This window comes from Lipotes vexillifer, unplaced genomic scaffold, assembly GCF_000442215.2.
Source record: "Lipotes vexillifer unplaced genomic scaffold, Lipotes_vexillifer_v1.1 scaffold1362, whole genome shotgun sequence".
NCBI classification, from domain to species: Eukaryota; Metazoa; Chordata; class Mammalia; order Artiodactyla; family Lipotidae; genus Lipotes; species Lipotes vexillifer.
This window is the reverse complement of record NW_006777552.1, coordinates 963,794-979,647: the sequence shown is the minus strand read 5'-3', so window position 1 is coordinate 979,647 and position 15,854 is coordinate 963,794. Positions and strand designations below refer to the sequence as shown.

At 34.9% G+C, this 15,854-nt stretch overlaps 1 protein-coding gene across 1 annotated transcript in view; it reads right to left on the bottom strand.

Moving 5' to 3' along the window:
• Positions 1 to 15,854, bottom strand: part of IPO11 (importin 11) — a 200,350-nt gene that overhangs the window by 121,714 nt on the left and 62,782 nt on the right. Inside the window, exons 14-19 of the mRNA XM_007451173.1 lie at positions 14,636 to 14,683; positions 13,770 to 13,875; positions 10,391 to 10,517; positions 3,183 to 3,216; positions 2,934 to 2,974; positions 1,515 to 1,631 (exon numbers count right to left, since the gene is read on the bottom strand). Coding sequence (XP_007451235.1) covers positions 1,515 to 1,631; positions 2,934 to 2,974; positions 3,183 to 3,216; positions 10,391 to 10,517; positions 13,770 to 13,875; positions 14,636 to 14,683 — 473 coding nt within the window. The remainder of the gene's footprint in view (positions 1 to 1,514; positions 1,632 to 2,933; positions 2,975 to 3,182; positions 3,217 to 10,390; positions 10,518 to 13,769; positions 13,876 to 14,635; positions 14,684 to 15,854) is intronic.

Here is a 15,854-nt window from a genome sequence, read left to right as displayed (position 1 = left end):
GGACCGGGGCCCGAACCTGTGTCCCCTGCATCGGCAGGCGGACTCTCAACCACTGCGCCACCAGGGAAGCCCTATATAATCAATTTTTAAACAACTTATTGCAATTGTATAGTGATCTAAAGCATACAGAACATCTGTAATAATTTCGTACTCATGAAATCATTTTTTGTGTTTGTGAGTTATCTTTAACTTTACCATTTTATACATGGGGACACAAGGTTAAAGACCTTGCTCAAGATAAAGAGCAGAGACAGGTACTTTGAAATAAGTTTAAAACAGTCTCAATGACCAAACTCTCTCAATGTTGTTTATAAACCAATATCAAAATGAAATAATGTAAATAAGAATCCCAAGTGTTAAGAAAACTGTAAGATATTACTACTTTGAGACACCAGGACTCAGATCTGCTCAAAATGATCAACGGTCACTCAAAACTGCAACTGCTGTTAACATACTATAACGCTGAGTTTGAATACTGTCAATGCCACTCAGATGTCTGAACTTTGGTAAGTTTCTTAAAGCCTCAAATTGTTTGAGATAATACATTCTAATTCCCACCCAAAGGTTTTTGTGAGGATTAAGTGAGAAGTAAATGCAAATCATCTGGCACAGAAGTTGGAAACTTGTCATTACTCAATAACTGACAGCAATTTTCATCAACTGCTTTAGAATTAATAAACAGGTTCAAGGTGTCAGAATTCACTAATGAATTCAGGAGTAGACTTCAGGACTGTGGACTCGCTTTCCCTAATACCTCACAGATTTACTCAGCTCTTTTCAAATAAAAATATGCACTGGTAAACTTGGATATAAGAAATTACAGAAAATTATACTGTGATTCCTGGATTATCAATTTTTCACAAAGATTAGGAGTGATAAGGGAAGCTGAATACAGTTAAATAATAATCTACTGTTAAGAACTTTACATGTAATTTTTATATTAAACCAATCACGGACTCACTGTCGTGGCCCCTCCCGTTGCCGGATGCGCAAGCTCAGCGCCCACGGCCCACGGGCCCAGCCGCTCCGCGGCATGCGGGATCCTCCCGGACCGGGGCACGAACCCGTATCCCCTGCATCAGCAGGCGGACTCCCAACCACTGCGCCACCAGGGAGGCCCCACACTCAATTTTTAAGGTACAAATAATAGACTTCTGAGAATATCTGCATTTGCTGACAGACACTTGTGACTATGCACTCAAACACACTAAATTTTAAGAAGTATTATTAAATATAAACTGAATTTTCTAAGAGATATATAATTTTGCTTTCTAATAAACACCTCTACATTGCTGATCCAAGTTTTTATTTTTTAATTTTAATTTTCTTAGGTCATTTTATAAAAACTCGAGCATAAATGTCAACTTTGACACATAACTGAAATCGCAACCTATGAGAATTTTAATGATGTTTTAACACTTAAACAACATATATAAAGCAAAGATATTAATGAATTCTATATATACTCTACTTACTCCTCTAACAGCTATTTTCATGCTTTACAACAAAATTACCTGCATGTTTACTCTTTCAATCACACAAGAAAGGACATGTAAAACGTGCATCTTTGTGTCACATTCTGTAACTTGCTGCAGTAACTGAAAAAGTAGTGTGAACATGGTTTCCAAATACTGTAGGTAAAAAGAAAAAATAAAAGTTTGGAATAGAAATGTAAAAACTTTTACATACAGAAATAAGAAATAAAATTAAATCATAATATCAAAGCAATACAAGACAAATAGACAAAACCTTAGCATTACCTATACAACTTCAAAATGATCAAGGTGCCAATATTTAGGGCAGTGATTTCTTTCTTTATTGCTGTTAAATGTGTCCATTTTAGAATTTAATTCATCTAGACACTGAGTAATGTTTTCAGAGGAAAACTGTATCTAAACGTTTTGTGTTTAAATTTTACACTGCTAAACCCAACTTTTAACAGCGCTTTGTCATTGTCATTTCCCACATATGCCTACTGTTCTGCAAAGTCTATTCATTAAAGCAAAAGGAATGCCATTATTGCAATCACATACCAGCTGTCTAATGTGGCCCTTAACAGATGCTGCGCAGAGATATAAACTTTTGTAGATAAATACTTGTAATTCTAAGAACAACAGAATATTTCTGATTAGGAAATAGAAAACAAAAATCCTATGTCTGGCTTTTAACTCCTATATCTTGAAAATTATAGTAGGAGTTAACAAATCACAGGATGCCAGATACATAAACATTTGTTCTTTCACATATCTGGTTCATTTTTACATAGATTGGTAAAACATATTTCTTTCATCCAAAAATACCTAGTGATTCTTTTATTAAAGAAAAATTTGTGCTCTACAAGTTTTCCCATCTATGACCCCATAAGAAATATAGGTAGACATTTTATCATAAAGTTTTCTTCTTGTTTAGTCCTCTCAAGAAAAACAAACACTAACGCCCCAACCTTACTGACATATTTAACAAGAGCTCACTGAGTACCAATTATGTGAAAACACCACACTAGGTGCTGAGAGTTGAGTGAAGGAAAAAAAGAAATGAGTAAGACTTGGTATTCTGCTTTTCAAGTAATTTGCAATCTAGTGTAGGATAGACATACATACACAGACAACAGAGGGGGATAACCTAAGGATGAAAAGTAACAGACAAACATGAAATGAAATTACTATGTTTTATAACTGTGAGAAAAAAAGTTCAGCAGTCCACTCCAAAATAGATGACAAGATAACTAAACAAAAAACAAGCAGAATAAAAGTAAACTATTTCAAATTAAAGTTACCAATAAAAGCAATCACTTCCAAAAAATCTAATATACTTTTCAATGAAACTTTAATAAATAACTGATACTACATATATAATTTCAGCTATAAAATAACACAACATTGTAAAAGACATAAGCAGAAATTGTTATAAAACCTAGAAATAAATATTCTTACCGGTAGAAACTGATCTGTTCTAAACTCAAAATCATCAACAGGTGAAGAGCAGTTAAGGAATACTGAGAATATATGAAATTCAGAATATATGAAATTTATCAGGATAAAATATATGTAAAAACCAAATACAACAAACCAATCCAAAATCACATTTTAAACTACCTCATAAATTAATTTTAAAAATAAGTAACAATTTTAAAGTGTTAAAATTCTTTGCAATGAAGTGTTTTAAAAGTTTTTAAAGGATATTTAACTTCAGAGTGGTAGCTGTTTCAATACGGACCTAAAAGAAAGTATACCGTGAATTACAAATCATTCTAGAATTACTGAACATCATTAATAATGAATGACAAAAAATTTATTGCAAATCACTTTCTCTACTTAAAGTCACAGAGTACATTAACATCTAAAAATAAAAGGACATTCTCCTTATTTAACAAGGACTAAAAAGAAAAAGTAAAACAGTGTCAATTCCCACCCTTCTCAGTTTCCCATAATTTGCTTAAAGGAGTCTTTAATCCAGTGAGTGCTTCCAGGAAGAAAAATAATTTGCCATAACACTGTGGAGAGTATGGCACTGAGAGAAAAGAGTGTGAAGATGGTGTCAGAGGGAAAGGGAAGGTTGAGAAGCAGAGAAGAGAAGCAGGAAAGCAGGGTGGGCTTGGAGAAGCCAGTGGATGTATAAGTGAAGAGTGAGGGAGGAGAAGAGAAGGAAGAGGGAGGAGGAAAAAGCACACAAATTCCCATTTGTAACCTCAGTTACAGGAAGTCCCTGAAATAACCAAAAGATAAAGTCTGATATTTTCTAAGTCCCAAAGTTCACAAATACAGAAAGGTTTGTACAAGCTCTTGACCTTGACAAATCACACTTTCTTTGTGTATCAGCATGTTACCTGGGAAAATCATATCATGACAGCATAATCTTCCTATTTCTTTTCAAGTTTTACCTGTGACTTGACCAGCTAAATGGGCATGGGCTACCACACTCAGTTTCCACACCAAGTAATGTGAACTCAAGCCAGGATTAAATGCTATACACTGCTCTGTAAAATAATGTATCTAAAACTTTTATTTCCTGGCTAAGAGCCATTACTTTCTTAGATGCTGCTATGCTTCCCACACCTGTAACAGCAATTGGTTTTTCCTTTGCAGCCATTTTTCACAAAGAAACAGTTTTGATCATTTTATAGGAGCTTCTGAGGTCTTGAGGTGCTGATTAGGCATATTCATCAAATGTTAAGTACTCTAGTTCCAAATCCACAGATTCTAAGAGCCTAGAGTGCAGATGTTTTCTCACCTGCCTTTTCTTTTTATTCACTGTTTCTAAAGGTAATATGAATATTTCTAGAGTTTTAAATCATTTAACAAATGTGCTGATTATCCAATACATGCAAAGCACTATGCCAAGTGCTCTACTATGAAATGACCTAATGAAAAGATGACATACTCATGCAATTAAAAATATTCAACAAGGAACTATAACTCCCAGGCATTGTGTTGGGTGCTGTGGGAAAAAAAGCTGAGTAAGACACACCTAGTCCTTGTCCTCAAAAAGCTTACAATCTAGCAGGGGGAAAAAAACACCCAGATATTAAATAATTATCAATAAAAATGGCTAATGTGAAGAGCTTAAGAACAGGATAATCCCCCTGAGGACATGAACTATTTCTAGTCATCTTCAAATTGTCAGCATTTAGTACAGTGTAAGGCATATAACTGGCACTGTGGCAATAATTGAATTTACAAACACCAGGACTTGAAAGTGCCCCCCAAAAGGAAATCAAACTGTCAGCACACTAACCCTTAAATCTCTCTTGATCTTCCTCCACAAAAGGACCAGAGATGCATTTAACCCATAACGATGACATTTACATAAATAAGTATAGGAAAGAGATATCTGAATGAAAACTAGCTGTGTTTTCCCTCCCAACAAAGGGAAGAAGTCAGTGCAGTACTGCATGCAAAGAAAAAGATGAAATTAATCATGATGCACTCTAGCTTAACTGCAAGACTAGGAAGCCGTATCTTAAGGGAAAACAAAAAGCACACAGTTTAAGAAAAGAGAGGAGCATTTAAAATATGACAAACACAAATAAGAACAAAATTAGCTATTCCTGAGCTATAAAAGAAATAGGAAGTACTTACTGCATAGAGACAATGAACTTTGCAGCAATTCACAAGGGGAAAAAAAATCAGGACCTGAATTTACAGAATGAATAGTTGGGGACTGTGACAGAATATTGGCAGAAGATCGTCTAACACAACTTCCAAGACATGATTCAATATATACTTGATAAATAAATGCAAGAATACGAAACAAAACAAAAAAAATCTTCCCTTAACCAAACTCCAAACATAACTTTTCATAGAATAAACCTAGCTTTTTGAAGGAGAATGAAACCCGAAGTATCCAGAACCAGATCCAGACTGTAACTCAGCCTGAGTCTACCCTACACCTTCAGCTGAAACATCAAAAACTTCTAAGAAGATAACAAACTAATTCCATACTGGGGCAAACAAGTGCCATCAAGCCATCAGAATCATTGGAAGAATCCCAGAGAAGCATGACAGCAACAGAGAAATGAACAAGAAGAAATCACAGGTCAACACTACTTCCAAAGAAGACTGCTACATAAAGGCAAGAGTAACCAGAAACTTCGGTGTCCAGCATGAGAATGAGCCTTGGCATAACTGTCAGGGTGGCTGATTTGAGTTCTAGACTTGGAGCAGCCTAATGCTTGACCACTACTACAGCCTGCCCACAGCAGTGAAGGGAATTCCACACACTAGAGGAGTGAGCATGGAGCTGGGACCTGAAATAAATGGCAATGTCTCAGGGACTTAAGACCACCAGGAAAATGTAAGTAAGGCAAACATGAGAGAATAATTATGAAATAGATTATATTTCTCTGCTGAAAAGAAACAGAATAATAATTTTATAATGTTTTATCCTTCTCTTAACTCTTTCAATAAACATTTTCTAATTTTCTGATTCCATGCTAGGCATGGAAAGAGATACTAATATGAATAATATTATCCTACTTATTGGCTCTTTTATTACTTGGTACTATTATGGTACTATTTTTACTCTACTATGCAGTCAAGATCACTGAATTACATATTTTCTTCTGAAATACACATGTAAATAACTTTCCTAAAAGGATAAAAAGCACCTTCCATATTTTCATCTCCTTTTAAGAAAAACATTCTAAAGCTCATTTTCATATAATATGGATACCAGACACATCATTACAAAACCAAAATGGACTATAAGAAAGTTACTAAAGTTACCTTTCTTCCTGGTTTTAGAGTGCCCTAATACCTTGATGTCTCAAACACATTTTTTTTTTTTTTTTTTTGGTGGTACATGGGCCTCTCACTGTTGTGGCCTCTCCCGTTGCGGAGCACAGGCTCCGGACACACAGGTTCAGTGGCCATGGCTCACAGGCCCACTGGGATCTGGGCAGAGGTATTTTTTACAAGGTACACTGAATCTGGGATCTGGGCAGAGGTATTTTTTTACAAGGTACATTGAAATTCTCCTGTCTTTCCACTCTTCTGCCTTTTATGGGTCTCCCAGTTCTGTCACACTTTCTTTCAGTTTTGAGTTTTCCCACTTGACCATCCTTTGTGTCTCAAAAAGCTGTTACAGGTTTTAAACTGTGTTAGTCTGTGTTTTCACAAAATGAATTCTAAATTCACTTATATTCAGCAAATACGTTGGGTAAGATGTCGTGGAAAAAACCCGAACGAACTTTGGGCCAACCCAGTAATTTCCGAAGGAAATATCAAAAATATGTGTTTGAGGACTTCCCTGGTGGTGCAGTGGTTGAGAGTCTGCCTGCCGATGCAGGTGACACGGGTTCGTGCCCTGGTCCGAGTAGATCCCACATGCTGCGGAGCAACTAAGCCTGTACGCCACAGCTGCTGAGCCTGTGTGCCACAGCTACTGAGCCTGCACTCTAGAGCCCACGCACCACAACTACTGAGCCCGCATGCCACAACTACTGAAGACCGAGCGCCTAGAGCCCATGCTCTGCAATAAGAGAAGCCACCACAATGAGAAGTCTGTGCATCACAGCGAAGAGTAGCCCCCGTTCGCCACAACTAGAAAAAGCCTGCAGGAAGCAACAAAGACCCAACGCAGCCAAAAATAAATTAAGTAATTAATTTAAAAAAAAAAAAAAAGAAGCTTAGAAGTTAAAATTTTCAAAGTGGCATTATCTTAAACCGAATCAAAATTCCCAACATTTATTACAAAAAAAGTTTCCAAATACTGCAATATTATAAATGCTTGCCCATTATGCCTAGATCAAGCTTTAATTGCTAAATACTGATGAAAAGTTATAACACTATTTCAAATAAACCAAAAAAATTTCACTCAATTTGCATTATATTCCTCCAGATCAAACAAGACTATCATGCAACTATAAGAGCTATTTACTCTACACAGTAGCTTTTGACATTATAAAATTTTATAGAGTCCTGAGTTAGGGGTTTTTGAGCACAAGTCACCCATTCTCCTTGTTTGGCCCTGCAATAAACCTTCCTCTGCTCAAAAAAAAAAAAAAAAAAAAAAAAATTTATAGAGTCCTATACCAACTGGAGAAGTTGCTTTCTCCAGTTGCTGCACTATTTCTATTCTGCCACAGCAAGCCTTGTAATAACACGGCTATAAGACTAGGAAGCCACATAGACAACTAGTTAAATGTATCCCAACTCCATAACAGCAGCAATCAAGCAAGAGAACATAGACTCTGAAAGCCAAAGAAGATTTAGATTCATCAGAATCTATATACTTTGTGTGTGTATGTGTATATACATATAAATGCACTCATGTATGTTTGTACATGTATGTCTGAATGTTTGTACATTGTTGTGTATGTCTGTATGTATAAGGTATCTTCCCACATTTCATTAGCCAGTGTTTCTCACAGGTTGAAATTAGAATAGTACATCTTATATACTACTGATCTTAAATGTACTTAAAAAAGCGGGGGGGAGACAATGTATGCACCATGAACTTAGTGTCTTACAAAACACTGTCTTCTTAAGAAGTTATAAGAAAATAATTCTGGCAGGACAAAACTGTAAAAGTGTAAAAATGAGATGCAGCCACCGGAAGACATACAGGAAAAGGGCAAAAGCTGTATCTTCAGCAGCATTTCCTCAAAGTATATTCCTTGGATATTAATGTTTTTGTCATCTTGGATAGTCACTACACAGATGTACATTTTAAAGATTCTTATGGGTCCTACAGTAAAGAGGATTATTTGAATATTTAGTCCAGTGTTTTCCAAACTTAACTGGCCATGAAACCCTTTTCCCCCAATAATGCTTATTGATGTGATAGATTTAATGTTCTGCTTTTAAAGTGCTGACCTAAATGACTCATTTTCTCTTCACTTCTCTCCTAATAAACTCATTAAAAAAAGAATATAAGATCCAAGAAATTTCTCTTTCCCACAGAAAACTGACCTGAAATTTAAATCTTCTGTAACACTTTCATAAAGCATTTAATGTCTTCTCTCTGATACCACTGATAGAACAGCAAATAATATTTCCAACTAGGAAAACAAAACTTAAATCTTACAAATGCTTTATTCTAAAGCTATTACAAAAGTAAATTAATTCCAGCAAACAGTATTCTTAGAAACAGCTAAGTTTTATTATATTAACAAACTTCTAAGAATTTAAACATGGTAAAATAAAACTGGATTCTCTTGTTTAAGCATGAGATGTTTAAACTATTTAATAATTACAGAATGATATTTAGAGTAAATTCTCAATTATTTACACAAGGTAGGTAACATTTAAGTAGAAAATCCGAAAATCAGTTCTATTTGCTTTTAGAATGTATCACTGCTTCTGCAATTATAATGTTTTCTTAATTTCGTAATTTCTCTAATTATGTTTTCCTTTGTTGAACATTAAAAGTAGTTTATATTATCATGGCACACATGTGAAAACAAGAAAAGTATGACCCAAGCCTTTGCTGAAAAACAGGATAATCGGGTAGGTTCGAAATTTTTTTAAAAGGTGGTATATTGAGAAATGATTAAACAAGATCTTAGCATAATTTGGGTGGGGTGGTGGTGGAATCACTTAATTTTCTCTAAAAATAATTTGAAGCTCAGAAAAAAAATCAACCAGATTCACTTTTTAAAGACTATGCTGGAGTCAAACCTAAGCACAAGACAAAGAAAATGTACAGTAAGTCATGAAAATATTTACTCAGGCATAAAATAAAGCACCAACAGTGGGGGTGGGGTGGGGGGAGGATACTATTCCACACTATGTTGAACTTCTTTTAAAAAACCTCTTTGGTGCTCGCTTCGGCAGCACATACACTAAAATTGGAATGATACAGAGAAGATTAGCATGGCCCCTGCGCAAGGATGACACGCAAATTCGTGAAGCGTTCCATATTTTTTTAAAAAAAATTTTTTTTAAATAAAAAGAATAAAAAACCTCTTTGGCGGGCTTCCCTGGTGGTGCACTGGTTGAGAGTCTGCCTGCTGATGCAGGAGACAGGGGTTCGTGCCCCGGTATGGGAAGATCCCACATGCTGCAGAGCGGCTGGGCCTGTGAGCCACGGCCGCAAAGCCTGTGCATCCGGAGCCTGTGCTCCACAACGGGAGAGGCCACAACAGTGAGAGGCCTGCGTACTGCAAAAAAAAACCTCTTTGGGGACTTCCCTGGTGGCGCAGTGGATAAGACTCCACGCTCCCAATGCAGGGGACCTGGGTTCGATCCCTGGTCAGGGAACTAGATTCCACATTCATGCCGTAACTAAGAGTTCCAATGCCACAACTAAGGAGCCTGCCTGACGCAACTAAGACCTGGTGCAACCAAATAAATAAATAAATATTAAAAAAAAAAAACCCTCTGAGTAAATGACATACAATAAAGCAGCAAACCTACTTGCCTTGAAGGGGAACAAAAGAAGCAACAAAGACGTCATTATCAAGCTTTCAGTAACATGAAATCAAGAATATTATGTGAACACTATACATAAAGTCCTAAAATAAACAATTCCAAAGGCAAACAAAAAAAAACTCAAAACTGAGAGACAAAGAAAAAATCAATAGTAAGGGTGAAACAGATTATGGTGTTATCTTAAATGTAAAAATGACAAATTCTATCCTGAATAAGAAAAAGGACACGTAAAGCTATAAAAGGATTTTTTAAAAACTGCCTTCTTTTATTCTTATTAAAAAATTATAATTTTAGATTAGTAGAGTTTGGTTAAATTTTTTTTAATTTAGTAGTGATGAGAAGGGCAAAAAATAATCAAAGGACTTTTTTCCCTCAAATCAAACTACTCACCAAGGAATAACTACAGCACTGAAAGGCCACCAACATTCTAAAGAAAGATATAAACCACTTCTGAATTTGAACTTTAAGATATGTTAAACTTATAAAAATAACTCTTTTAAAACTTTGAAGCAACATACCACTAAGTCTTGATCCTGAAGCAAGTTACAAATTGCCTCATATAACATGGGTCTTAAGTCAGACTTGAATTTCACAGAAATCCACTGACCAATGAGCCAAATCACCCTGCGTCGCAATGGCTTATACCTAGATAGGGAAAATCATGAAATTAAAAGGTTACATATTTTAAGAAGCCTATTTCATTTTGTATATTTCATTGTTTAAATCTAAAATGTAGTAAGAAAACAATATGCATTTTAATATAAAAGTTTAAGAGCACTTTTAAATGTACCACAGTATAAATACTAACGAAGTTCTGATTTAAAAAACTGAAAATTCTTAGGCAGATATATTGTAAATCTGATTATTTTGTATTAAAGAATTACAACATAGTTATGTACATAAAAACCAAGTCCACTTCTGTTCCTTAAATTAACCAGAAAAAGTTAATCTAAATAGGTATAACTAGCAAATGTTCCAAACCCTAAGGCTGGAGAGGCCCCAAAAAGTAATAATAAAGGAATTTTCCAATTCCAATTCTGTTAATCTCATAAAGATTATTTTCAGAACACTGTGAGAAATCTCTAGACATATAAAATATGCATATAAATTTATACTGATTTCAGCTAAAGTTTCTAATTTTGTAAAAGGTGCCCAATTACAAATTGTGACTCAGATTACCAAAATAATTTGTATTTTTTAAGTTATAGAACATTTACAGTAACATGTACATATATTTGTTTCTCTATGGCCATCTTTGCTAAAGAAAAGGAAGGTTCTTTAGGCAAAGAGAAAAATCACTTGTGTCCAAGAATTCCACCCACAAAGTCTCTTCTTGATATTATATTTATTTTAGTGGCAAGATGATATTTATTTCTGGGTGAAAATGTAGTAAACTAATGAATATACCACATTTTTTAGAAAATTATAATCTTATATGATTAAACACGTAAAAAGAATTATTCACTAAGTTCCAAAAGAAGTGTATTCCCTGCTTTCAAAATGTTTAACATACCTGAAAGAATTAAAGACCACAAAACTATATACTAGGATTGCAGAAACGAAAAGAGAGAAGAGCAGGCAGAGGGAGATGGGATTTGAACAGTCTTTAAGATAAATAGCATTTGGGGCAAAAAACTGAAAAGATGCCACTTCAGGGGACCGGGACAATTTGAACAAAGTCCCAGAGGTGGAAGTAAACAAGACTTGTGTAGAGTAAAGGAAGGAACCACAGAGCCTTTAATTTTGGACTGAGATCTCTGGGATTACCACATTCAACATTCTGTTCTCGACAAAGAGAATGAAGCTCAGAAAGGTTCAAATTCCAAGATGACAGTCACTTCTGGGCAAAGTTAAGAATAGGAGCCAGTTTGTTCCTCAAAGTGTGGTTCCTGGACCGAAGTATCATTATCTGGAAGTGTGACAGAATCACACAATCTGACCCAGACTGATAACCTAAACCAGAACGTGCATTTTAACAAGATCACCAGGTGATTCATATGCACATTAAAGTTTGAGAAATACTGGTCTAGTTCAGTTTTGTCCAAAAGAAATATAATGCAAGCCAAATATGCAATTTTAAATTTGTTAGTACCAACGTTAAAATAAGTAAAAAGATACATGTGAAAATTTAATATTTTTATTTATTGCAATATATCCAATATATTATCATTTCAACATGTAATTAATACATGGTTGATCAGTCTAGACTAAACAGCCTATAAGGGTTTAAGGACAATCAAAGTGAACATGTGTCTCCCTACTAAAGGCTTTCTCTCCATCAGAGGCTCACTAGCTCTCTGAGGGCAGAATTGAAGCCCATCTTATTCACCACTGCCTCTACAGGACACAGCAAGTTCCAGTGCTGAAAGTATTTGATTGAATAAATGACTGAATAACTGAATGGATAGCTACTTAATGGTCAAAATTACTTTTAAAGTGTCTCCAGCTCTACAATTCTATGGCTCTAAATATTTATAAAATGATCCATATATAGATAGTTTTCTATTCATTTATTAAAGTAGTCAAGATATGTTAACTGATCTATGACTATATGCTAGGCATCCTGACAAGTACCTCATCTACAGAAATAAATCACTAGAACTGCACAATTCAAAACAAGAAAAAAGTATCTTGGAATTTTTTTTAGGCGTCTAATTTTAAATGAAGAAAAATTTTAAAAATTATGAAAGACCCTTTCCCTTCCATTTTACTCATTCAGTACCTAAAATTAAAATAATTAGGCAAGTATTTAAATGTATATGCAAGAGAAGAACTAGGCAAAAACCCTACTAAATGTCAGATAGATCTGTACTACTGAATTAGGCACCTCAATACAAGCCTAAAGTGTGTCCAAATACTTTTTGCCATGGTGTCTCTGCAACTCCTTCTCCCCAAAGACTTGTAGTATGCTCTCTCCATGTGATCCCAAGGCAGTCACCTTTGATGGATGTTACTTTGGTTAGGCTACTTCTGGCAGCCGGCCTAGCCTCTATTAAGTCTCCAATTGGCTTCCTTTTGTACACAATTTCTTTCTAGAATTCAGAGATCTCCATCTTCTGTTACCTTTGCATAAAATTTCCTCCTGCAAATTCCACTACTGGGCATACAGCTGGAGAAAACCATAATTCAAAATGACACATGCACCCCAGTGTTCACTGCAGCACTATTTACAATAGCCAGGTCATGGAAGCAACCTAAATGCCCATCAACGGACAAATGGATAAAGAAGCCGTGGTACATATATACAATGGAATATTACTCAGCCATAAAAAGGAACGAAATTGGGTCATTTGTAGAGATGTGGATGGACCTAGAGACTGTCATACAGAGTGAAGTCAGTCAGAAAGAGAAAAACAAATATCGTATATTAACGCATATGTGTGGAATCTATAAAAATGGTACAGATGAATTGGTTTCCAAGGCAGAAATAGAGACACAGATGTAGAGAACAAACGTATGGACACCAAGTGGGGAAAGCGGGGGTGGAGGGTGAGGGGGGGGTGGTGGGATGAACTGGGAGACTGGGATTGACATGTATACACTAATATGTATAAAACAGATAACTAATAAGAACCTGCTGTATAAAAAATAAATTAAAAAAAACAAAAAAACAAAACAAAACTAACAAAAATTTCCTCCTGCAAACTAGCTTATGTAACATCAAATACTTCATACATGTCACAATTCACTTTTGAAGTAAAATAACAAGAAACAATTTTGCTTATTTTTCAGTTATAAGATTCACAAGTCTTATTCCTTTCTACACTGGACACTATCAGCTAAGTCAGACTATGACTTTTTTAAAATTTTAAGCAATTTTAATGCTTTCTTGTCTTCATTAGAAAATCAATAAGAAGATGAAATAAGTATATAACAAACACAGAGTTTTATACTTGCCTATTGTGAATGACTTGTAATTCTGGAAGAAGCTGGTTTTTAAACCACTGATCAAAATCAACACTGTCAAACAGCTCATAAGCCGCTAATCCAACAGCATTATACACTAAGAAGAAAAAATTTAATTTCAAATACTGGGCAAAATGCTAATTGTCCTTATGCAAGAAAATAAGCCTTAAGGACTACTTTGAAATATGCAATATGTTAATAGAGAGAAATCTACAATATGTTAATCTGGGAAATTATTTAAACAGACATTTTAGAAACATTATTTAAGTTACTTTATGTTTTTCTTAAATACTCAGTGCTTTCAAACAGAAAATTACATTCATTTAAAAATATTCAAGTCAAATTATAAAAACAACATCTGCTTCCAAATAGATGCAATATTTTATGCTATGGGGTCCCTAATTATCCTCTTTCCAGCCTCTTCTCTCACCACAACCCATTAAACTCCATGTTCCAATTAAACAAAAATACACCCAATTCAAAACTTAACTGGACTTGTTCCTCTTCCCTTCAAGTTTCTGTCCCTACTGCTCCTTCTGTCTGGAACCACCCCCTCCCCCTTATTAACTCTCACTTATCCTGTGTTCGCACAGAACACTTCTTTAGGAGCCTTTCCCTGGGTACACCAAAACTACCTTGTAGTTTTCCACAGTACTACATAATTACCACCTATTGTAGCATTAATCAACTGATACTATGTTATAATCAACAGTCTGTTTACTTGGCTATCTCCACCAGCAGGCAGCTCCTAAATTTTAGGTATCTTTGCATCCCAACTCTCCCAGCATAACACCTGCCACAAAAGAGACACACCATCTTCTGAAGAAATGTTTCTAAATCATTTTCGTTTAACATACCAGCATCTTTGATTAACAGTGCATTCATATCTTCCACGTTAGTGGGCCCTGAAAAAATAAGTATCAGCAAACGTAAATAAAACTAGTTTTTAAAAGATATTTAAACTCAATTTGTTATTTTCTCAATTCATTAAGTACAATATATTTTGTGATATTAAATATACATGTAGGTGTAAAGAGAAAGTTTAAGTTTTGTTACCATCACCGTTAGAGAGCACAGATACAACATGTAAAGCTATATTACAATTTTAAAAAATCATTATAACATATATGGAAAATGTTATGTCAAGCAGCGTTCTAGAAAAATATATGCCAAATTGCTAACTATTGTATTATACCCTGATTATAAGAGAAAATTCTTAGAAAGAATAAAAAGATGAATCCCACAATAGGAAAAAAGAACAAGTATGGGCAATTCACACAAGAAGTTCTAAACATAAAAAATAAACCAGGTTATGACAATACATTAAAGGGTTAACAACAAAATGCAAAGTACAAACAGAAAAACGAGAGCCATTACATAATGTGAAAACTTCAGAATAAAAGCTGGCAGTCTCTGCACTACTCTCCAGAAAGGAGACTACCATGGTTAAGAAAGACAGGAAAAAATACAGTTTACTTAGTATATTTCTTTAGAACAGAAAGTTTTCTAGCAAGTTTATCAAAGCACCCTTCTGCTGTTAAATATGATTTCTTAAGCTCACTAGTCCAATTACTAGAGTTAAGTACAGCCCTAAATAAGCAAATCGCTCCAGAACTAGAAAGAAAATAACTCAAATTACTGAAAACCTTACCACCCCATAGAGCAACTTACCACAGTGTAACCTAATTAGCTTACCCACTTTCCTACAGTGGTTCAAGAAAAACTGAAAATACAATTAATATTCAAATTATCCTTAAAAACAAACACAAAAAACTTGATGGATAGCTCATTTCTTCCCTTGGTTTATAACTTAAGCAGGAATACTCTATTAAATTTTTGAGAAAACAAAAGCCTAAAAAGTGAGCTACCCTTTATAATACTACAAACAAGATCAGGAATCTCCTTCTCTACAGGAGATTCTCTTGCTGTTATTTCCTTACATTACCACCTACTCAATACTTGAATCCTTATAATGTGACTCCTGCCCAAACCAATCAAGTAACCTGTTTAAGACTCTAAAGTTCAGGATAGTCTTTGATAGCTTTCCCTTGCGCAGCAGTCAGTTAATTGCCAAAA